This window comes from Enoplosus armatus, chromosome 20 (assembly GCF_043641665.1).
Source record: "Enoplosus armatus isolate fEnoArm2 chromosome 20, fEnoArm2.hap1, whole genome shotgun sequence".
Lineage (NCBI taxonomy): Eukaryota > Metazoa > Chordata > Actinopteri > Centrarchiformes > Enoplosidae > Enoplosus > Enoplosus armatus.
In genome coordinates this window covers 4,429,671-4,454,427 of record NC_092199.1, presented here as the reverse complement: position 1 = coordinate 4,454,427, position 24,757 = coordinate 4,429,671, and the positions used below count along the sequence as shown (strand labels likewise).

The following is a 24,757-nucleotide window of genomic DNA, read 5'->3' as shown; positions in this document are numbered from 1 at the left end:
GCAGACGTTTATATACATTAATGTAGAAAGTATTAACTGGACATTGTTCTGTATTATAACATCAGTCTTCATCGTGCTGGTGCTTCTGTGATAGCCACATAGCAGTTACTAACTCTAGGATAGCTGTAGTGCTGTCTTATTAGCCGTAACAGACTAGCTAGACAGCACTCTTTCCTCTTAATCTTATCAGGGCTAGCTTACGGTTCCTCCCCGTGTGTATGGAATCTAATGTTAGCCAGCTAAATCGGTTGCTTGTCGATGTTTAGCTAGCGGGGTTAACGTGCTAACGTTAGCTGCCTCTCTGCTGTTTTAGCGTTTTGTGTGAGCAGCTGTCATGAAGATTGATAGTTAATAGTTTCCATCAACTCTCCACAGAGTCCGTACTCATGTCGGGCAGGGGCAACGGTGTGGAGTGGGTTGAGACAACCGAGGAGGTCGTTATAACAGAGGAGTGCCTACCCCCTGAACACAACACCCCTGCAGGTGTGATACGTTTCCTTATTACATTGTGCTATACTTTGACATTTAAATGGTGATATGACTTGTTTTCATATATATATATGTTTCTAAAATAGTGTCTTTGTTCTTCTGGTGATACCAGTGTTAGAGCCACAACAAACGCCAATCCAGAGGTTACTGGACACTGTGGGACATGGAGACAACCAAGAGGCCGATGGTGGCTTTTGTAAGCAAGAGACATTATTTCCACCTCTGCTTATCTTCACAGCATCATTGGACTTAATACAAAGTTTCCATATTATCTTGGAGAACAACAAACTAAAGACAGAAAAGGAACAAAATGTTATGATATATCAAAGTACAGCATTAATTGTTGGTTTATTCCTCTTCTATGACTGAAATTGCCTTTCCATTAATGAAAATGCATTGGACCAGCCTGGTTCCAGACAGTGCATACTAAAATACTAAAATAAGGAGGTATGTGAACTGTAACTGTAACAACAGATCAAATGTTAAAACTGACTAAATATCATCCACTTGAGCTACACATCTGAAACTTGTGTGTACTTTATTTCCCAACCAGGTGCCTTAGTCTACAATAGTTTTTATTGTAGATGAAATATGGCGTTTAAATGTGCCATATAATAAAAAATAATACACTTTATTTATACAGCACTTTTCAACACACAGTTTCAAACTGCTTTTAATGGTTGAAGCAGGATTAAAACATTTCAAGAGGCAATGAGGCAAATAAAATCAGACAGTTAAAATAACAAAAATATAATGGAACAAAATACCAAACAATAATATAAGATAAAAATAATGATAGTAAAACAGATAAGACATGTTGTGAATAAAACAGTGTGCAAGCATTAAGTTCAAGTTTTGAGAAGTGATTTAAAAGATGTTGTTGATTCTGATGTTAATGTACATGTTTTACATGTATTCTTCGCTTTTTGTCTTTTCTAGATTGTGAGGAGTGTCTGACTCTCTTCCAGGACCAGAGTGATCCCGCTAACATTAATGGCCCCTCTTTTGTTCTCGACTTTCCAACGAGCATGGGTGTCCCCCAGAGGGCCCTCCTCACTCTGCCTTATGGCCTGATGATAGGCAGATCTAGTATTCCCAGTGCAGGCGTTGGGGTCTTAAATCATGGACCAGTAGTGTCTCCGGGAATGCATTTTGGACCATATGAGGGGGAAGTGACAACAAGGGAACATGCCATGGCAAGTGACTTCTCCTTGGAGGTGAGCTTGGATATGCTGAACTGAAATCAGAAAAAAAGACAAAAGTGACATTGAGTCACAACTTGTAGTTGAGATTTCTCCTCTCATAATACTTCTTATTGTGGTTGCTGATATATGTGTGTATTTTGTCTTGAAAATATCCTTTTCTGCAGATTTACAAAGGAAAAGAGGAGTATGAGTACATTGATGCTGCCAGAGAATCCTACTCAAACTGGATGAGGTAATGTATTGAATTCTACTATTGTGGCTGCGTCTGTCGGTTTGTCTTCCAGTACTCCACCTCTAGAATTGCACTTCTACGACATTGTCGGACTCGCAATGGACAGATGCAGCAGAACCAGAGAAATCGTCTTTTATTACTCCATGCATTCTTCCAATACTTCAGTTAGATTCGGGTGTGTTATGCTAGTAGCGGCTAATGTAGCCTCAAGCTGCTAGGGATTAGGAGCAGGTCTTTAGCCCCATCTGAATCGAATGATTATCAGACTTTGCGAGCCACAAAAGGCTGTATACAACTTTTTTTCACATATTCAGTAGCATCCTCAACACTTGTACACAGACTTTGATGTGTAAAATTGGTGGAGTTCCCTTTTGAATTATATCAGAAAGGAAGAAATGAAAGTAAACGCAGGCAGGCCTGGAGAGTCCATGGAGAAAACCCCATTTAGGATGCCAGGCAGTGCATTAGGCTGTGCCAGGAAAGAGAGTTATCCTAGAGAATTAAAATGAGATAACTTGGCAGCTACAGGGTCCACAAACAATAAATCACAAGATTGAACTCGCGCACACACACATCCAGGATGAGCAGTCATGCACACAAGAGACGGAGTCAGTAACAAGAGTAGCAAGGCTGTAAGCTATTACTCAAAACCCAAGCCTCGTGTCTAGTGCTTTCAATTGTCAAGATGTGTATTTGTTATTTCCATCGTCAGAATATCAATGTTTTAGACAGGCTTTGTTTGTGTTTCTTAGTTAACCTCATCTGTCCATGTTTATGTTCAGTCTCTGATGTTCCACTTACTATTTCTTACTGTCTCTCTTCTCTCACAGGTACATCAATTGTGCTCGTAATAAAGACGAGACGAATTTGCTGGCAGTCCAGTACAAAGGTAGCATCCTTTTTCATTGTTGTCGCACGATACACCCGGGAGATGAGCTCATGGTGTGGCCCAGCAGCAAACTCCTCGCCCATTTTAGTGAAGCTTGGACCCAGGTGTGGTTGATGAAGTTGAATGCAACAGGTACGTTTACTACATACGTTTCACTGTTCAATAAAAAATAACTACAAATATCTAATAGATTTCTTTTCCCCTTTCTCTTCAAAATTGTAGAGAGTAATACAGCTGCGACATCTCAGATCTTCCTGTGCTCCCACTGTCAGCTGTCCTTCACTACAGAGGCCTTCCTCCAGCGACATACAGAACACCTCCACATGCAGCCTAAAGGGGACTGTACAACACCAGCTGCTGAGGCAGTTGAACCTGAAAATCCAGCTTCCAGTGCTGACTCGGGTCACTCTGCAGCGTCCCTGGTGGTATTATCTGTGGATCCTGTCGAGTCCAATACATGTGGCGACTGCGGGAAGATTTTCAAGCAGATACCCCACCTGAGGAGGCACAAGCTTTGTGTCCACTCAAACAAACGTCCCTACTGCTGCCCACAGTGCAGGCGAAGTTTTAGCCAGGCATCCGGCTTAATCAGACACCAGCTAGTTCACAGAAAGCCGGCTGTGACAAAAGAGACAAACATTGTTTCTAATCAGAACAAAATCCTTAGTGAGAAGAAAGAAAGCTCAACAGTGATGTCAGAACTTTTTAACACTGCAGATCCGGCTGAAACTGAGGAATCAAAGGAAGTGAATCTAAGTGAGAATCTACAAGAAGCTATGGATTTAACTGAAACTGAGAATACTTCCGCAGGAGAGGAAGAAGCATCCCAATCCAACTGTTCAGACTGTGGTAAGAGCTTCACAAATGAAACAGCCCTCAAAAAGCACACGGTGACTGTCCATAAAAGGTTGCGTCCGTACGTCTGCACTGTGTGTCAGAAGTGCTTTGGCCAGTACAACGATCTGACCAGGCACCTGCGGTGTCACCAGGAGCAAAGCAAAAAGGGAGAAAAAATAAATCAGACTCCAGAGGAATGTACCACCATGCCCTTTAGCTGTGCCGAGTGTTCAGTGGCTTTTTCTTCAGTGGACACCCTTCAGCACCACATAAGTGAGCATCACTCAGAGGAGATCACAGTGGAAATTCAAGATGATGATCAGAGCCATGATCCAGACTTTATTCCACCATCCCCGGTGGCTGAAACAGTTGAATCTGTCCAAAAACGTCCCTCTCAGAGGCCTCAGCGACTTGGAGCTCGATCTAAAATTTCTGCCATAACCAAGCTCATAGCTCCAAAGCGAAGGGCGGCCATCTGCAAGAAGCCATTAAGCAGCCCTGCTCAGACTGAGGGGAGCTCAGCTGAACCAGAGGCACCCGCTGCCAGAAAAGGAAAGTTAACAAAATACAAATGGTTTAGCTGTAATCGCTGCAAACGCACATACGCAAACCCAGACGATCTGAAAGCACACAAGTGCGCTTTGAGACAGCACAAGTGTGGTCAGTGTGGGGCGACCTTCAATAAGTCTGGCTTCCTGAAGAGACACGAGCAGATGGTACATGCGAATGCTAAGTCTTACAGCTGTGAGCGCTGTGGTAAAGTCTTCACTACATCTGGAAACCTTAAACAGCATCAGAAGAGCAAGACTTGTGTGAAGTATCACTGCACGTCGGAGCTTTTCCCATGCTCGTTCTGTCAGTTCTCCTTCACTATGAAGAGCTACCTTATCAAACACATCAAGAGGCACCACCCTGTGGAGTTTCAGTCACACTGCGATTCAGACAGCCTCATGGATCAGCTGGAGGAAGAGGAGGGGGAAAAAGAATGTGTGTGCCCTCATTGCGGGAAGAGCTGCGCAAGCGCCAAAGCTTTCAAGTCTCACACGTGCTTCCAGCAGGTGAAGGTGCTGTACTTGTGCACCGACTGTGGGAAGGGCTTCACAAACCACTACGGTCTCAAGCAACATCAGCGCATTCACACGGGCGAGAAGCCGTACAGCTGCCCTCACTGCAGCAAAAGCTTCTCTTACACCGGCCAGCTCAACGTGCACCTCAGGACTCACACCGGGGAGAAGCCGTACCTGTGCACCCACTGTGGGGAGAGCTTTCGGCAGTCGGGAGACCTGAAGCGACACGAGAGGAAGCACACTGGGGTGAGGCCCTACAGCTGCCCCGAATGTTGTAAAAGCTTCAGCCGCCCGCAGAGTCTCAAAGCTCACCAGATGCTTCACCTGGGACAGCGAATGTTCAAATGCACCCAGTGCGGGAAGAGCTTTTCCCGAAACTACCATCTCAGGAGACACCATCAGAAGATGCACTTGTAGTGGAAATACTGCAGAAGTATTAGAAGAGTTTCAGTTGTTGCTTCAATTGCACTAAATGTTCAACTTCAAGAGTTGCAGATAAATGATGATGAATGTTCTGTACATAAGATTATTTTAAGGTTAAACTTAAGTTTGTTTAAAGCTAAAGCATTTAATACCCAAACTGTTTTTTTTTATGTTTTCATTTTTTGTTAATTATTTGAAAGAGTTATACATTTATATAAACAAGTCATTCAACAATCGGAAGTGTAAAGGAGCTCAACACACAAACAAATGCTTGTCTCTCAATGTCCACTTGCTTTGAAATAAAAACAACCAACTTGACCATCACGGTTGACCATTTATTCCACAAAACATACAATGCAAAGCATGTGCACTGTACAAGCCTTAATATTATGAAAATACTCATAACCATGCCTGTTTTTTTCAATTCATTAATCTTAATTTTGTTTTTGTAGTCACCAAGATCTACTTCTTTTTTACATGACACGGTATAACTGTCTAATGAAAACTGCTTTTTGCATTGCTTTTGTCAGTTTTTGTCCTTGTTAGCTCATATTTCCACCTTGACTATATTATAAATATTAAGTAAAATTAAAATATTTCAGTCTTACCTGAACTATACAAACATACTGGTATGACAGTTGACACACGTAGACTCAATTTCATTTTAAACTGTGCGTAAATTGAAACAGGTATAAACCTGGCAGTGTTTTCCATGTGCTACACACAGCGGTGTCAAGTGCAGCTGCTGGTTCGAGACACAAGCTTTTTAAATCTATATCTTTGCTGCTGGTAACGGCTTCTTGAACATCCCAGTCCAGTAATGTTTCTTATATCAGTAGTCCTAACTAATACCAGTAACACAAGTCCTTGACAACATCCATTTTGAGGGGAAAAAAAGAGATCCATTTTCATTTGTGGCACAGCAGTTGTGGAGGCTTGTTTCTGTGGTCCTTTTTTGAAAGAAGCGAGGGGTTGAAACCGGAGGATTGGACGCTCATTAATGAGTCTTAATGTGTAAAAAACACACAAACACTTCTGAAAGGTAGGCAGCAGGTGGTTCTCAAGGTTAAGTGACAAGACCCCTACGAAGGTTGGGTTACTGTTTGTACAATTTTGAAGACACCTCAAACACTGTTCCCGTTTATTCCTCCAATCCAGTGAAGCACCTTGTTGATGTCTTCTTCAGTGCAATCTCCGTCCAATGTACACATCTTCATCATCACGTAAAATATACAACAACCCTCAATCTCATTAGTTTATATTATGTTAAATGTTATACACATATTAAAATTTTTTACAAACCAAACTGATTGTTAAACCACACAGTATCACATCTGTACAAACTCAGAAAAAAAAAGGTCACAAAACTAGGCAAAAAAATGAAAGGAATTTTGTTTTTTGGCAATTAAAAAGCAACAGCCTGGTCTGTCACAAAACCACAAATTAAGGGATTAAATACTGAACTCTGGAAATTAAAAAGGAACAGTACACATCTAGAGCTCAACAGAGTCTGTATTTGTGATGATAAAACCGTTCTTCACGTTCCCATAAATGTTAACAGAAAAACATGGTTAAAAGGGTTAAGTGGCTGAAATACAACGCCTGAGGACACATATACAGTATGCGACCGGAAACCAAGCTCAGGTTGGAGACGAGAAATACCCTGCAGGTCATTGCAAGTACAATAACACTATCTTCTGCTTTCTGAGATACGTAACGGACAAAGGCTTTTATAAAGGTTCCGATTTCAGCTCCTCCACCCTGCACTCCAGGTCAGCCACCTAGAGAAGAGAGTTAAATATAGTCATGGCAATGTTTTAGGAGTTTTCTTTACATTGTTGGCAAACCGTGCATTTACATTTCATTCAAATACTATCACTTGCATGCTGCAGTGTGAGTCACATTGCTGCTTTTAACATACTGACTAAATATGGTCCTCTGAGGTTTTGTTGCTTCATTTTAAGGGGAGAGAATTTCAGACCAGGTGGACCTAAAGTCAGAGTTCAATTCATTATTGAAAATTGGAATGAAGTCTTGTTTGCAGACTTTACTGTAAGTTTTAATTTATTGCTGCAGACAGAGAGCTAGACCAGGAGACGGCTGTGCGAGGCGCTGACTTTCACAGGATCAACAAGAAAAAGAAGTCCTGCACAGCACGTCGTCTCCGCTGGCTTTAAGAAAGATGATTGATTTTCCAGCAGAACATGCAGCGAAGTTATCCCAGGCCTGTTAGCCCAAAGAAAAGTGCCGACTTTAACAGCTTGTCCTCCACATTCAACAGTGACCTTGCTGAAAGTCTTTGGGAACATTTAAAAAATGATGCTCAAAGCTCAGTTTTAAAAAGTGTATTAACTGTTAAACAACGAAACACATTTTTGGTGTTGGACTCAGCCTTTTGGACCCCATAGGTATCAATCTAAACTTTGTAAAATAAATAGAAAGTAGAATCAGTAAAGATCTTAAATCTGTTGTAAGTGAGCATGTTAACTGTGAGTTTCCTCGCCAATTTAAGGCCACGCATTTCCTCAATTATACAATGAAATGTCATATGAGGCTTTTATCAGATAATAGTCTGATCATCACTAATGACAAGTTACTCTTGCTTGTATAAATATCTGCATATTATAGAATTTTTTTTTTTTAAAGTTTTAGTTCATGTGCAACAAAAGCTGCAACATCTCAGAACATCCAGATTTGAACATTTTACAGAGATCTAGCCATTGACCATATTTGAGGGCAAAAGCTAAAAGTATTAGCAAAGTAACCTCATTCTAGGCCACCTCCTGTACCTGCTCCTGAAGCTGTCCAGACTCCTCCTTCAGAAGAGAGGCCTCAGCTCCAACTTGTGCACAACGCTGGGTCTCCTTCTTCAGGTACTCAATCTCCCTGTTAGAGGAAGCAGAGTGTCAGACTCGAACATATCACACAACTGTTTTAGCTCTCGTCTACGTCGTCATGCTGCCTTACTTCTGCTGATACTCCTTGATCAGGCGCTTGGCTTTGCTGTACTTGCGCTCCAGGGCCTGATACTGGGACTGTGTCTCCTTCAGGTGCTCGTCCACCGCCTGGCACAGGCTCTGAGCCTCCATCCAGTATCCCTCGAGCTTCTCCATACGCTCCTTGTTCTCCTGCAGGGTCTGTTCCAGCTGGGCCTTATCCATGCGCCAGCGCTGCTTCTCCTGCTCCGCGTGGTGCAGCTGTGAAGACGGGTGAAGCATCCGTTTCAATCACACAATAATGTAAACAGACACACCTCTGATGCTTAAAATAATCAATCCTTGCTTCTTCTTCCAATAGGATTAAGATGAACTACTATTTAATCTAAGTATTAAATGTGATCTTAATTCAACAGCTTACCTTTCTTTTCAGCTGTTGGATCTCAGCCTGGGTCACAGCATGCTTTATTTGGAGCTTTATAACAGAGAGATGGCAATTTTAAACACCCGTGTTAATCTTAGTTACATTAGAGGCCATAAACTGTGATTACACAGGAAATGCACCAATTAAGGAGTTCATTTCTCACCTCTTTGTATTTATGGGCCAGTTTCTCAGGGTCTGTCTCCAGAGGCGACATGTCCTCGTTCTCTGCCAAGTCAAACACCTCGATGGCGCTGGGATACGGCGGACTGACCTCCTCGTCCTCGTCCTCTTCCTCATCTGTGCCATATTCACCACCCTGCGGGGAGGAGGTCGAGGTTAGGAACACAATCACAGTCAAAAATAATTGTATGAACGTTACGCTAGTTCAACTCCAGCCGGCGACCTCTCTCTGCCCCCATTTCCTGTCTGCCTCTTCACTCTAACTCTGTCCAATAAGGGTGAAAAATGCTGACTAAATAAATAATAATAATTATATAAAGTTTAAAGGGACAGTTCACCCAAATTAAGAAACACATATTTCCTCTAAACCCCAGAACTCACTGTTAACAGTTTTCATACAGACTATTCACTCATTAGAAAGTAGTTTAATCAAAAGTGTTCACAGTGTGTTCTGTAGATTATCCAGAGAAAGTGAGTAAGTAAGTATTTATGCGTAACTTTTCTTTGTTTCGAGCATCACAATGAAATTCCATCCACCTGCATTTTTGGGAGGGCGATAGCAGATATTAATCAATTAAGTCCAAACCTAAGCACATGAAGCTAAAACTACCTGCATGTCTAGATTGAAAGAAAGCTGACACATTGTTCAAACACCTATTATGTTTGTAATGGTGATGTTTATATTGTTAAATGTTTGGATAAAAAGTCACAGGAAACAGGAAAACAAAGTGAAATAGTCATTTAATGGTGGCTTTACAAGCACAAATTTCCGTGCTGTGACACCAAATGGACACTAGATGGTGCAAAGCCCCAAAGAGCAGATGACACTTACACAACTGTACAACCTAATGCTTTTCAAGAACCACCCACCATCACTCTCGAATGAATGGGGCAACTTCCCCTCTGTCATTATAATGAAACTACACACAGTTTTGGAGAACATGCTCTGTTCATCTAAAATTGAAACAGGGAGAGAATCAGAGGCACATGGATTAACAAAGCAAAGCGCACACAAGGGAACTAAATTTGAGTCATTATGATTTGTCCCCATTTTGAAGCTGAGCTTATCGTTTGATCAGACTGATGGTGATCCACTGCATGCTGGATACAACAGTGTGGCTTTTTGCCAGAAGCACACACACACAACACAGCCACACCAGGCAGGGTCACTTCTGTTCATGAAGGTACTGGGATGAATTTCATAATCCTAAAGGGGAACCAAGGACATACTGGGCCAACGAATGATTGCAAAAGACAGACTTGTTTTTCATTTTAAGGCAGTATTTTGTGCCAGGTTGAAAAGGTTACATAAACGTTAAAGCTATTTAGTGATGCCTTTGTTCTGTTTTCCATCAGCTCTGTGTTGGACTACTGTTCAGCTGCAGCTGTTAGATAATAACTTTTGACCCATTTATTGTTTTCTTACTTTAAATTTAGATAATTATTTTTTCTAAAACTTGAACTGATCCTTTCTAAATACTGACGAGACAACAACGGAGCTGTAAAAGATTTAAGATAAGGCATTCAATTTTTAGTTAGTAGTCTGAATCTTCCATTTAATCTTCCAAAATCTGCTAGTGTGTTCATGGCAGTATGTGTGTGTGTGTGTGTGTGTGTGTGTGTGTGTGTGTGTGTGTGTGCATGCAAGAAGGGGGGAGGGGAGGGAGCGAAATTGATTAGCAAGCAGTGCACCCTCATTTCTGCACTGTGCATGTGCAGACATTGCACCATCACTGACTCAAGAATGACAAGGTTGTTTCAAAAGGTTTTAAAACATTTGAGCCCTGAGCATGACGACTAACCTCTTGTTCGTCCATGTACTGGTTGTAGCGCTGCTCCATCATCTCCCTCTGCCAGCGTTCCTGCTCCAGGGTCTGCTGAATGAGCTGGGCCACTTCGCTCTGTTCTCCCGGCTTCTCACGCCCAATCACAAACCTGCATTTTGACAATCAGCAGTCCAGCTCAGTTAGGACTGAACAAAGCCCTAAACCCAAAACATGTTCAAAGCAGCCAGCTGAACTGAAATAGTCCTTTATCTGATATGGTATGATACTGTATGTGCATGCTAAATAATACATGATGGTCCTTTTTTTCTCCTGGCCACTGAGGAGCATTAACACTGGCTCCACAAGAACCAAGAAAGTGTTTTTCATAAAAATAGACTACTTACAGCCCACTTCAGCTGGTATAGTGCAATGTATTAATGCTGTAAGGAATGTGCTGTCTCTCTGATGACAGAAAATGGCTTCCTGTTTAGAGCTTAACAAAGGCAGTCTCTATGGAGTTGGCCTCTTCTATGATTAAACTCAAACCCTCATCTCTGCCTCTCCTTTAGCTCATTGTACAGTTCATTATAGCGGCTATATGTTTCCTGATTGAGGTGCACAAATCTCTGTCCAATTAAAGCCACCGTGTAAACAGTTAACTGGAGAAAATACAGTAAATCACGACGAAGCCACAGACGGTCATTAAACTGGCCGCTGCAGCCTTTCAATTTCTGCGGGTAATTAAATGTTCACAAACAAACTTCCTGCCTCCGTCTATTTGTCTGCCTGGTGTTTTTTATGAATAGGTCCGAGCTCTAGTGCCCTTCGCCGTCACTGCAGCAGATCCATAATGTATGAGCTATCTATGGAGGTCTCTGATCTTCACAAGTCACACAACACTAACAATTACCCTACAGAGCTGACCACTAAACCCTGAATTATGAATGAGCTTAGATGACAAAAGGAGCACATGGGGAAGTGCGAGCTCCACCAAAATGCCAAAAAGGTGTGCTACAAATAGCTGTCTGGCATTTCAGAATGATACTTTTGTGCTTTTGATGTGTCTTTGTTCCTGATAACCGTGTTTTCTGTGGCACTAGTGTGGAATCTTTGGACTACTCAGGATGTCTCAAAAAGGAGCTTTTCGAGACATACAGAAGGGTATAATCATGACCCTGCGAGACTTGAGATATAAATCTACAGTCTGGTGAGCTGAATGGGCAGGATGTGGTAGAAGTCAGTCCTGCGTGTAAGGCTGGCTGTGGGTATATATCAAGAGGAAACCATCTCTTCAAGCAAGAATGCTGAATGTCATAGCGAGCTGTGGCAACAAAGTGTAACAAAACATATGTCCTGGTCACAGCTAAGGCATACAGCAAGCCCAAGGGAACTACAAAATGGCAGCTGTAAAATATATGACTCAGAGCACTGCTGAGCTAAATGCTAATGTGTTGAGCAGGTAGTGTTTACCATGTTCACCATCTTTGTTTGGCATGTTAGCATTTGCTAGTTTGCACTAAACACAAAGTACAACTGAGGCTCTTTTTTGAAGATATTTAGTCATAAATCAAAGTACTGGACAAATAAAATTTTGACTTGATGATGGTGCTAGATGAAGTATGAAAAAGTCATTACAATTTATCCTGAGGTATTTCAATCGAGACCATAGTGGTGGACCAACTGGCAGACCATCATTTCCATCCCTAGAGCCACTCCAGTGTGTGGCTAATAAACACTACACTGGGTTGTGTTTCTTGATGTTAAACTATGACAAAAGAGTTGCAATAACATCGTGACTATTCAGAGTAACTCTTACTTGACAGTTCCTGAGGTGTTCCTGAGTACGGAGGCGGCAAAGCTCTGGGTGACTCCCACCAAACTGGTCCCATCCACCTCCACAATCAGATCGTTCACCTGGATCCTGGAGGAGGCAGTTAAGAGAGACGTTTTGGATTGACAGTAATAGCTCAACTGTGGCCTCTGTTCAACATCTTTACACATAAGCCCACACAAGCAAAACTCCATTTATAGGTCCTCGGTCTTGGCAGCAAGTAGCAGTTGGCAGGAATCAGAAAGACAAGTGGGACAATGAAGCATCCACTCCTGGAAATAAACTACAACTACTAAACTAACCTCAGGCTGACATACAGTTTACAAACAAAGGCCTTTTCACTTTGAATTAACAAACCTGTTATCCCTGTGTGCTGCTCCTCCATCTGTGACCGTCTTGACGAAGATGCCCAGCTTCTCCAGGCCCATGTCGGCCCCTGCACCCATCCCAATGATACTGATGCCCAAGCCATCGCCATCTGAAGGGGAGTGAGGAATACCAGACCAGCTGTTACCAAACTGTTAATGTAACCCATGTTGAACGGGGATACATTTGGGTGGGGAAGTAAAAGATTAGTGCTTGCCCCCTTCCCTTTAACACAGATGAGATCCAAATTAAAGGTGCTCTGCGGAGTTTATATTTACAGTTCAGTGTTATTCACCAAACCAAATTGTGTGTGTCCCTGAGTTCTGACAATGCATCTCCTTCCTCATAAAACATTTACAAAGCCAGTTTTTTGATGATTTTAAACTTTGCATTGTTTACATCCATGTTTGCTTTCTAGCAGTCGTCTTCTTCCCTGCCTTTGTCGGCACATGAATTCATTTCTCTGCACACTACTGCAACCAACTCCAAACATTGCTCCATAGAGCTGCTAGTGTATTCATTTGTGAGTACTGTTTCTCTTTTTGCTTATTCAGGGCCAATAAGTAGAGCCTCCATTCTATCCTGATTCAATGAAAGTAGACACACAGCAGCACATCATATTATATAGAACATGGTCACATATGGTAACCTGTGTAACCTGCCCTGTACACAATTCTAAATATAGTCTTCTATAAATATATTAATGCACCATAATGTTGAAGGGATGTCGGATGTATGGCTCACTGGGGGAAACAGGGTGGTTGGAAGAAGGCAGTCGGTGAACATTGGAGGCCTTTTTACATAAGTAATTTGATTTTAAAGATAGACAGAAAGGAAAAATCGAACTGTCCACTATCTTTGCCAATATCATGCAAACCACTTACCTGATGCCCCAAGAAAGTTGAAATATGTTTGAAATTATTTGTATTACCAAATCCCAGTCTTTTGAACGCAGCTTTGTACAAGCAGAATTTGGACAAATACTGAACACATGAGCACTTGGGAAAAGATGTTCAGTACCTTTCTCCAGCTCCACAGGGAACAGGTCCAGCCTCTCCACCCTCTTCTCCAGCTCATACTCAGCCGACGCTGCCATGGGATCCACGTCTTCATTACGCCTGTCATAGTCCTCGTTGGGGTAGGTGGCAAACACCTGCAGGAGGAAACAGAGATTGGATCAGACAAACATCACAAACACTTAAAACCTTTGAAACCTTTGACTGTGGAAGACAACATACATTTTTGCACTTTATTTGTAATTCTCTATAGTTTTTCAGTTTGGGGGGGGTGAGATGCTAATGGGGGGGAAACAGCTACTGCTACTTTTCACTGTTTCGTTGACTCAATGACTACTACCCACTTCTTCTTAAACTTACTCCAAATATAGTAACTGATACTGAACAGAAAACACATCATTTCCTGTGCACCCGAGAGAGCATGGTAATCGCTTCATTCCTAAAAGATCTATCTGCTTAAGCTAATAGAAATGGAAAAATGGATATGATGTATTCAACAAAGACGGTAATGATCTCAATCCAACTTTAAATTTCTATCATTATGTTCGAGTAATAGTCCAAGGATCATCACACAAGAATGGCTGCATATTATGAAGTGTGTTAGAGATGCTAAAAATATTTGAGATTATAAAAATGATTGCAGCTTATCACCAAATGCTCAGAGGTTGTGGAGATATTTGCAGCTGAGACGGACGAGCTGGATACATGGTTTGATAACAACTGGCCACCACTGTTCACGCAGACATAATGCAATTCATATGTATCGACCATTTCATCCGAGACAGCTGCAGCATTTCCATTCAGGCCTCCGAGCTGTATCATTTCACAGCGCTAACGTGTAACAAACACACTGGGGGGAAATCAATCACAACCACTGAAGTTGCTCTCATGAAGACAGAGGCCTCTGTTTCAGGGCCCAACTTCCTACATTCACTCTAGTCTACCAGCATGACAGTTTACATAACCACCTCCAGCATGCTAATGGAGGCCTTCTGCAGCTGCTGCTCACAGGCCTCACACACACACACACACACACACACACACACACACACACACACACACACACACACACCACACACACAGAGTAAGCTGAATCTTTAAAAGCCTCACTTTCAGTCTTCCAAGGTGATTATGCATGCACCACCTTGCATGCTCCGCTAGCCACACTAATTCAACGCTGGACCTTCTCTTCCTTTCACACATTCTTTCATTTATTTGATTAAATTTCTGAACTTTTCTCTCCACAATCCTTTGTTCCCTTTGCTGCAGCATTTGAACACTTTGTGAGGCTTTGTTTACTTTATCTCTCACCTCTCTCTCTCTGTGCCGTTTAGTTTGTCCATCTGTGTTATAAAGTAGCATCTCGTAGCTTCAGTGCTACCCTTCAATCATAAGGGCCCCGTCTCCCTGGCAACCCCACAGTAAAGACCCTGTCAGTTTTGACAGTGCCTTTGAAATGAAACCAGCCCCTCCTCTCTCAGATTTATTCAGTATCATTGTATTTTCATGCATCATTGAACACTGTACAAGCTTGTGCTTCTACTCATAAGCCTTCCTTACCCCTAAGAAAAGGGTTTAAAATGTTATCGCCTTGAGCCGAATCACTGTATGTTCATACAAGTGATGACAAAGCCGGAGCATAAAAATTACATGCTTCTTTAGAGTTTGGCTGGGGTCAAACATTATATTAAATGAATAAATAATTTACTGAATATGATTCAACTTTAATATGTAGAGCTAAAATGATGAGTCAATTAATTGATTAGACAGGAAATTAAAGGACTAGTTTGAGAAATACAGAAATAAGATGAGAAGATTGATAACATTATCATGTCTGTATTAGCTACCACCAGCAGCCAGTTAGGTTAGCTTAGCATAAAGACTGGAAACGGGAGGAAACAGCTAGCCTTTATAAGATGTAACATCTTCATTAGTGAGCTTTAGAGGTGCTGGTTATGTTAGGACAGAGTCAAGCTAGTTGTTTCCCCGTTTCCTGTCTTTGTGCTAAGCTAAGCTAAGCTAACCGGCTACTGGATATAGCTTCATATTTACTGTCTTCTCATCTAACTCGCAACAAAAAGGCGAATGAGCGTATTTCCCAAAATGTCAAACTATTTCTTTAAATAAGGATAAAGTAAAATTGCTCTATAGTGATAACTGATCCTCTCTGTGGTGTTTTTGCACTGTTTAAAGATCAATCAATGTTAACCCTGTGGTAGCATGTGTCCTTGAATTTTCTGTAGGTCACCCTTTCTGTTCTTTGCAGCCATGGTGACCTGTCCCTTTCTCATAATAATTCCTTTGACGGACAACTATTTTGATAACCGTCAATTAGTCATTTATCACAGTTCTGGACATTTTACCCTTTTTTTTTTACATTTCATAGACTGAACGATTAAAAAAACTGATAGATTAATCTATAAATAAAATAGTAATTAGTTGCAGCATCATTATTCGAATTGCAGTTTTAGTTTACACTATGAATTAAGAGACTGCATACTGCAGATGACAGACAGCATGGGAGCAGCATTGAAGTCTAATGGCTTTTGATTTAGGTTACCTTCGTATTTAGAGGGATTAGCAGAATGTGGATTACAGACACACAAAATACACTGTTTGCATCCTAAGTAACAGCATAAAACAACAACAGTGCACTCCAAGCCTGCATGCTCACTGTGACCCTCTCACGTGGCACCGCTTCACTCCCTGAGTTTAAAGATCAAGAGGCCGCAGCTCGTGGCTTGTGGTGCCCTCATTTACGTCCGCGATGCTGCAGATCAAACGTGGCACTGGCAAAAAAACAGCCAGGATCAGATGTGTGTCGTGACCTCCAGCCTTGGGCAAGTTTAGGAACGGTGCTTTGATGCCAGCCAGGCTACAATCTTGCCCTCATTGACAAAGACTTAACACTTTCACTTTCCTCCTTCTGAACGATGATCCCACACAGGGCAGACAGACTAATGGGATCCTGCATGATGCAACATCTCACCCCAGCCTCACTTAAGTATGTAGAGTAGTAGATGAACTCCTCAAACAGTGAGGTGGCTATCTTTGGAAGACAAACATTGGGATTAAAGGCAGGGTGGTGGGGGGTGGGAAGGGCTGGAGAAGGACGCTGTTCCAGTTGTGGCAGATAGTAGGTCAGAGGAGCTAACAGATGGCCAGGAAACTCCCTTCCTCCCTCCCTCTGTTACCAGCCGCCTGGGATGTCCTACAAAAGCTCTGTGGGCAGCTAGCTAGAGCCACTCACCAGCTAACAGATTGGGTTTGTGTCTTTAAAAAGCACCCACTTGGGACTATAAAGGGTATTAAAAATAGCAGTAAGTGACAACTACCACTTTACAATGCAGTTGTCTGGACAGAGAGATGGCTAAATGATAGAGCTACTCTGGAGGCCTCGGCTCTCCTACAGTGTGGTTGCATCTTGATGTCCCTCTGGCTGTAATGTGATTGGGTAACCCCGGTGGTTTAACTAGCGAGTCAGTACCCCCCTTGCCCCTCCCCCCACTGCCCACAGGAGCATGTCAACTGCTGTGTTTCTTTCCCTTTTGACTCTCCAAAAACAGATCTAATTCTGGATTCAGCCAATGGGATGTGTGGAGGTGGCGACATTGGTTTTTCACAACAGAAATAGCGCGTTTCCACTCTGTTATTCCATCATTCTGTAGCACCCAACTTTCCATCTTTTTTATTACTCACACTATTCTATTATTTCAACTGGTTTCGGGAATGTGAGCTTCACTGCTACTCTGCATTTCTACGTTAAATGCTGAAGTGAATTAAAGTGATGCATAACAGTGGTGCCTCACTGTTTTGTGTACATATGCTGCAATTAATCCCCTAAAGCTGTAAAAGTTAAGCATATGCCGACCAAAAGCAGCACATTTCCTCTTAACAGTTTAATGATACCACCATTAATTGCTTTCCCAACCACCACAGGTTAAACATGTCCAGAAGTGGCAGGTAATTGCTTCTAAATCCTCCTAAAATTGGGGGTTAATCCAGATCCCAGATGTGCCACACGCAGACAGAAAATAAGGATGCAGTCCTGGCTGCCATCGCCCTGGACTACTCTCCCCCAGCCAATAAAAAGGATATCGTGGGTTCGTGATAGTAACGGTTGCATGGCACCAGAGCCTGTCTGTTTTGGCAGGCCAGTCTTTGGTCAGCAGTCATGTTAAGGCTTAGCGCTGACCCTGGAGAGAGACACGGCAGCATGAGAATAAGGTCGGCGACTGAAAAACACTACAGAACATGGAGGGATACAGCAACTATATGAAGTTTGGTTTATTGCATATATTACTGTATGCATATTTGTGTTGTTATCCATATTAATATTCTTTAGATTATTACTTCAATTTATATAATATATATTTAATTGATTTTATTCAGTATGGCTGATTAAGGTCCCCATACTACCTTCATATAGCATTTTATTTCTTTTATTGTATTTCATGTTTTCTATATATATTTATATTTAATATACTGTATATGTGCACATTATATTGCTCTGCACATAATCACATTCACATTCACGTTCACATACACAGATCTAGGGAATTATAAGGTGTATAGTATATAGTAATTTCTTATTTCAATTTATTTTGCATAGCTCTTTTTATTTATACCTTCCTATCTATGTCTTTCTCTTTACCTTCTTCTTGTGTTGTTGTAATTTTAAAGGAAAGGGCTGGCGATGTTCTATATTTTTCTTATTGTCAACAAATCCCATGAAAAATTAACAATGAACTGACAACCGAAGCCTTACAGACCTCCATTGTTGTCAAAAAACAATTAAAAACACATAAATGTACAATGAACATGGACACTGTAGTTTGTTTGAGCACCAAATATGTTTTAATTCACAACTGAAAATAGTCCCCAACAAATACACTAAACTACAGTGCCCAGCTTTTTTTTCAGAAAATTATTTATCCTTTTTTAAAGTATAATAAGTAAAATAATGAAAGTATTTATTTACAATGTGCCACAGACAGGGCAGAGAAGTCCTGAGAGTCAGACTAACACATTGTTTGCTTTGGTCTTTTCATTTGTTAAATTTGATCTATTGGCAATAATAAAAACATAATAACGTCAGCCTTATCTTTTAATTCCTCCCTTGGGTATCAATAAGGTAAATAACTAAGTAACAGTAAGACCTCAATCTTCACTACAGTTCAGGTGCAGCCTCACAGATCACTATAACCAGTCTGTTGTTTTTCTTTGATTGACAAGATGATGACAGGTTGGACAGGACAAAACAGCACTCAGACATCATGAGCGAGACATTGCATAACATGGCTTGTCGCAGTAACCTGAGCGAGTGGGCATGCTTGCAACCCACCACCACTGCAGGACTGAGAAGTGGGGCAGAGTGACCTTGCTGATAATCTGTCTGGTCTCCCACCCCTCCTGGCTGTGAGTAATGCACTGTATGAAATACTGCAGGTCCGCTGAGTCTAAGTAATAGACAGTTTGAGGATATCTTGACATATGGTGATGTATTACCTCTCCCAGGGCAATCCCTCATTGGCTGACCTGAGCGGTGAACACAAACCACCAAAGGTTGCATTTTGGGCATTCCCTATTTTGCAGTTTGTTGTAGCAATCTTAAAAATGCAATTCCTCCTTCTATGCTTGTCAAAATTCAACACCCTCAGTTTATTACAATATACGTACACTCATTGTTTGTGTTAATGATACAGTGCGAAAGAAAATCATAGGTGTTCTTTGAGCAGCCTGGCATGACTGTTGTTCAGAGTTGCGTAGGCAGCAGAAACCCTCGAGAAAGTGTGTGTGTGTGTGTGTGTGTGAGTGTGATGATGGGATGATTAAAAGTGCAAGAGTAGGCTAGGTGATGAGTGAGCAAGGTGATTTTGGTGCGTGAAAAATTAAATTAAGTTAAACAATTTCTTTGGAAAATCTTTCCTCCAACAATAGAATAAATAATTAAAAATCACAACATGCCAGGAGGCTACATCATGAACTACAGTATTGGTACCGAGTGATTAAAGAACGAAGCCAAAACAAACAAGCTCAACAAATAAATAAGACATGAGAAGCAGCTTCCTGTGTTCGACAAGGAGGCGGCCCTGAAAAGCGAAGGCAAGTCTGTGACGCTAACAATGCTGCTATTTTTACTAACAGTAGGAGACTGGTGACAAAGAGCGAAAGGGAGAAAAGAAGGAGCGAGAGAAAAAGTGTCAGGAGGAGCAAACAAAGGGTCTAGTGTGAACTCTACCCGAAGCAGAACTGCTATTTTTGCCAGTTTGACAGGACGGAGACAGACAGACAGACAGACAGACAGACAGAGCGGAGTGTTTAATGTAAAACGGGGACAAAGAAAGACGCGCCCAGACGTCCAACCGCCATCACCACAACAAGACTTAATTGTGGCCAAAAGCTGAATTGTTGCACAGAGGGGAAATATGCACTAAAAATGGGCACTTCCTGTTTGGAAGAGAAACCAACTGACACTGTGACTTAAGAGCTGGCAGTTATACAGCCGCATGACATTTGAGCTGCATAATAACGTCTCCCTCCCTCCCATTTGACCTCACCCCCCCCCCCCCATTTACTCTCATCCACCCCTGCATCAATCTCCATAACAAAGGCCACACTGATACAGTGTGAAAGGCCTCAGTAGGAGGTTATTCTCCGATCATGGCTGCAGGGTCGCAACCAAATTCTGCCTTTTTATCAAAGCCTATGAGTTATGACTTCTTTATCTCACCATACATAATACTTCCTCCTGCTATCCGTCTTTGATCTCATGAGGATAAAATAATGTGATGGAAGTCTGTTTTTGTCTCTTTTCATTCTGCATGACAATTGCATGATGGATATACTAAGCTCAGGCATAATTTATATGGGATTCAAGCTCCTGAAAACCTATATTCTCAATCAGATTACTACTAGGAGCACTGGGGACCCACATAGACACAATATTATCTGCTAGATAATAGATAGATTAATATTGACTTTACATGAGACATATCTGTTTTGTCTGTGCTCTTCTCTCTCTCTTTTAGGTGGATGTTGTTAGAGGTGCTGGTAGGTAGATTTTCTTACTTTTGTACGAAGCCAGGCTAGTTGTTTCCCCCCGTTTCCAGTCTTTGTGCTTAGCTAAGCTAAGCATCTGTTGGCTGTACCTTCATATTTACCATAAAAACATGAAGGTGGCATCAATCTTCTCATCTACATCTTGGCAAGAAAAGAAAATAAGCGTATTTATCAAAATGTCAAACTACTCCTTTAAAGTTATACGATCTTGCCTCAGTTCAAATCTTTGTCACAACCCCTTTAAAGCCAAACATGAGGGAATATTGCCAAAAGTGTTTATATAAGGAATATTCGCCTATGTGTCATTATCTGATTTAAACTGTCAAACACACAAGCTCTAGTGACTAGGCACTACTGGCCGATGTGCAGCCATGAGAAGAGAACAAGAGCAACTTTCAACTTGACTGGTCATGATATGGGACAGGAGCCCTTAGTCACCGAAATGGCTTTCTGCGTGAGGGAATGTGTGTGATGTACAGTGTCAGGGCCCGCTTCAGTTGACAGAGTCTCTGTACGCCTCAGACCTCAAGGCAGAGCAGAGCAGCGAGACTGAGCTGGAGAGGATCTGATGCTCTTCTCCAGATCATTACACCGACCCCAGACACAGAGAGACGCTTTAAATCAACTCTACCTCCTCCTCGTCTCTCCTCTTCTTTCATCTCACTGGTCCAAGAGGAGATCACAGTCTCTTTTCTCACTTCCTCCCTCTTTCTCACCCAGCTCCCCATACACTGTCCACTGACCTTGCATCGGCCACGGCAGAGTATCCACTTCTCTAAAAACAGGACTAATTATCCGGGCCTCTTTGTTCCTCCTCCCACAGCAATTATTTACAGAAGCAGCTCCCACTACATTTCAGATAAGTATCTACATTGCAGCTCTTTTGGGGGCCCATGTCAGCTGCACAGTAGGAATGCAGTTTCATCCATTAGCAACTGGCTACTGTGGAGGGAGGGTGTTAGTAGTGTGCAAAGCCCCGTGTTGAAACAGGGTAAAATCAAAATGTCAGCATCATCCTGACACCGGCAGAAGCTGAGTGAGTTCATTAAAACAGCTGACAGTGGCGCTGGCTATGACTGTACCAGCATAGATAAGCTTTAAGGACAAGTTTAACAAGCCCCTCAACACACAGGTTGAAAAAAAAAAAAATAATCAAACACACACCAGAATATAGACATAATTACACATGAAAAATCAGCACCTCTGCCTCATTAGACAAGGCTCTGAGGGTACAGTCTGAAAGATAACATATTCATGTTCTACCTACAATTATTAATATTCATTCTATGTGTTTTTCCACTGCATATTTTCTCACCTTGATGGGCTCCACGCTGAAGCGGATCTTCCTGGAAGGGGGCGGGTCCTCCTCCACAGGCAGCCCAACAATCTCCACACAGCTGGACTCAGGCTCGTAGCTGTCATCAACTTCATCTTCCTCCTCGTCCACCTGGCTTCCTCCAAAGTCCTCCCCCACTGCGCTGTAGGTACTGATATCCACAGAGTCTCGCCCCGACTGGTCATCTCTGAGAGTCCTGTCTTCCTCCTCGGCATCCTTCGCCATCTGCCCCTCCTGCCTGAGCATCTCGCCACCTTTTGGAGATCTTTGCTTCTCAGCAGTAGTTTCTCCATTCTCCACAGAGATGTGGATGTCACCCTGCAGTGCTGAGCTGCTATGGTCCCGTTCCTCGGGTGTGACCTCAGCCTTCGCCTCAACACCTGCATCTGAAACAGTCTTCTCTCTCTGCTCATTTGGCTCTCCTACAGTACTGAAAAGGTCAGTAGTTGAGGCGCTTTGGCCCCCATTAATGCTTTCAGATGGGGGAGTCACCCTCCCCCTGGGGCCACTTGGTAGCCCCTCTTGGCCATTCTGATTGCTTAACTCTTCCTCCTGGTTGCCTGCTGCAAAGGCACAAACCCTCTTTGTGATTATTTTGGAGTTCAACACACCCACCTTGGCGCTGACCCCCCTGGAAGGGAGTGGTGGAGTCGAGGAGAGGCGGTGGAGGTTGTTCCGGAGCTCGGCTGCACGTTCAAACACAGCACTAAGCTGGCTGACTGTAGGGGACACGGCCTCGCTGGTGTCCAGGCTGTCCAGCGACTCTGTGCTGCCGTTGAAGCGAGCCACCACGTCCAACCTGCCATCCTGGAAGCCTGAGGCCTTGTCTGTCTTCAGTAGGACCCTGGTGGTGGCCAGCTTCTCCTGCTGCTGCCTCTCCTGCAGCTGCCTTTCTTGCTGCTGCTGCTCGAAGATGCGGCGGGTCTCCTGCAGCTTGGAGTAGCTGGGTGACGAGGCCCGCTGGTGCCCGTTCTCCGGTTTGTCGAACTTGTTAACGCGCTCGGACACGGTGGATCCGAGCTTCAGCAGCGCGCTGTGGTCCACGTTCTCGTTCAGGCTCCCGGCTCTGGGGAGGGAGAGGCGTACCGATTTGTCGGCGTTCCTGGCGACGTCCTCTCCCTCTGCATCGGCTGGGGATGTGGTCTGCATCTGCTGGAACATGTTTTTGATACGGTGCACATTAGAGCCGTACCTGCGCCCTCGGGGGCCCTCCTGCAGGTCCCCGTTCGCAGCATTGTCTTTGACGGGCTTCAGGGCCTGCATCCCCGCCTCGTACGCGTTCCTGTGCGGGGATGGGCTCCTGAGCGTAGAGCCAGAGCCGGTGCTCTTGGATGTGGATTCGGTCTTCATCATGGTCAGTCAAGCGTCGCAACGGATGCTCAGCGACGGCATGTCTCCTTTCTCAACCCCCGGTGGCAAATCTGTATTATCCACCAGCAGCCGATCCTCGCGAGGTGGCGCTCAGACTAGACCGGCAGATGGGGAGAAACAAAAACAACAGATCGCATTAAAGGCCTGCTTGCATCCGCTGCAATTCTCGTCCAATGCAACGGAGAAAGTGAGCACGATGCATCTGTCATTAGCTTGCTTGCAGTTACAACAATGCAAACCTAACCATCACAGATAATTGCGTTAGTCATTAAAAAATATTTGCACATAGAAGTAGAACAGTAATGAGCGGCGGATTTACCGCAACTGACGACAGATTGCTTACGTTTAATCCCTTTTTACAGGCAGCATCATTTTGATCTCTTCATTCTGTGAGCTGCAGATTTCTGGTCCTCCTCTCGCAGCGGCAGAGTGCTGCTGCATGGAGGACGGGGCAGCTGGGTCATAGTGCCCGTCTGCTGGTGTAGTCAGGCAACCTGCTCTGTTGGCGATTTACTGCATATATTCCTAATTCCTTTTTCTTAAGGGAAGTGTGTCAACCATAATGTGTTGTAATGAGTGATGGGTGTTATTTCACTTCTCATATATAGTAAACCAGTGATTCCCAAACAGCAGTAACGTTACTTGTAGAGGCAGCTAAGCTAATCTACACATGAAGGGGGTATGTGTAAAATGTGGAGTAGCTAGCAAAACAATTTTTTTATAAAATATAAATTATGATTTGGTTAAAAAATATATGTATCCACATATTTAGTCAGATGTGATTACATGTACCATTGAGAGCATGTGAAAACTAGTTAGCGAGGAGCAGATAACACTAAGTCTTAACAGTTAGTTAGCTAAACTAAAGTTAGCCAACAGTTAATGAATAACGGTTAAAATAACGTTAGCTAGCTAAAAGTAAGTTTAGGTAAGCAGTGAACAAGCTTTAAAAAATTGTGGATAAATGGTTGAAAAAGCTAAAAGTGATGAATAAATGGCTGAAATTGCTAGCTAAAAGTAACCTAATGGGAAATGGTGAAAAGGATAAAGGTAGTGGATAAATGGTTGACAGCAAGCTAGCTAACATTAATGGATAATAGTTAGCTAAAAGTAACTTTATTGGATAAATGGTGAAAAAGTTAAAGTAGTGGATAAATGGCTGAAATAGTTCGCTAAAAATAATGAATACGTGATTGAAAAGGGTCAAAGTAATGGATAGTGGTTAGATATATTTTAATAAATTACTAAAAATGTAATACAATTTTAATACATTATTAAAATATTCAGCTAGCTAGCTAGCTAAATGCCTAAATGTCCAGCTTCTGCC

At 42.6% G+C, this 24,757-nt stretch overlaps 2 protein-coding genes across 2 annotated transcripts; one reads left to right on the top strand and one right to left on the bottom strand.

Annotated features, from left to right (window-relative positions):
* The first annotated feature begins 386 nt into the window (after window positions 1-386).
* Window positions 387-5,466, top strand: prdm9 (PR domain containing 9). The gene is made up of 6 exons (XM_070927016.1): window positions 387-481; window positions 591-685; window positions 1,429-1,706; window positions 1,859-1,926; window positions 2,757-2,947; window positions 3,038-5,466. Exons 1-6 carry the CDS (start codon window positions 387-389, stop codon window positions 5,134-5,136), a joined length of 2,826 nt encoding a protein of 941 aa, XP_070783117.1. The 3' UTR covers window positions 5,137-5,466.
* Window positions 5,464-23,458, bottom strand: LOC139303264 (neurabin-2-like). Its single transcript, XM_070927017.1, has 10 exons — window positions 22,039-23,458; window positions 13,666-13,798; window positions 12,637-12,757; window positions 12,265-12,369; window positions 10,485-10,617; window positions 8,666-8,818; window positions 8,500-8,553; window positions 8,110-8,339; window positions 7,932-8,028; window positions 5,464-6,923 (listed from the first exon to the last, which is right to left on the bottom strand). Exons 1-10 carry the CDS (start codon window positions 23,410-23,412, stop codon window positions 6,873-6,875), a joined length of 2,451 nt encoding a protein of 816 aa, XP_070783118.1. The 5' UTR covers window positions 23,413-23,458; the 3' UTR covers window positions 5,464-6,872.
* Window positions 23,459-24,757: the final 1,299 nt, after the last annotated feature.

Coding starts and splice junctions, on each gene's coding strand:
- prdm9 (XM_070927016.1), top strand. CDS start 387: ATGTCGGGCAGGGGCAACGGTGTGGAGTGGGTTGAGACAACCGAGGAG. Junction 1,707..1,858: donor CAAGTGACTTCTCCTTGGAG/GTGAGCTTGGAT, acceptor CCTTTTCTGCAG/ATTTACAAAGGAAAAGAGGA. Junction 1,927..2,756: donor TCCTACTCAAACTGGATGAG/GTAATGTATTGA, acceptor CTTCTCTCACAG/GTACATCAATTGTGCTCGTA.
- LOC139303264 (XM_070927017.1), bottom strand. CDS start 23,412: ATGATGAAGACCGAATCCACATCCAAGAGCACCGGCTCTGGCTCTACG. Junction 12,370..12,636: donor GCAGCACACAGGGATAACAG/GTTTGTTAATTC, acceptor TGCCTCCTCCAG/GATCCAGGTGAACGATCTGA. Junction 8,819..10,484: donor AGTACATGGACGAACAAGAG/GTTAGTCGTCAT, acceptor TCCTCCCCGCAG/GGTGGTGAATATGGCACAGA.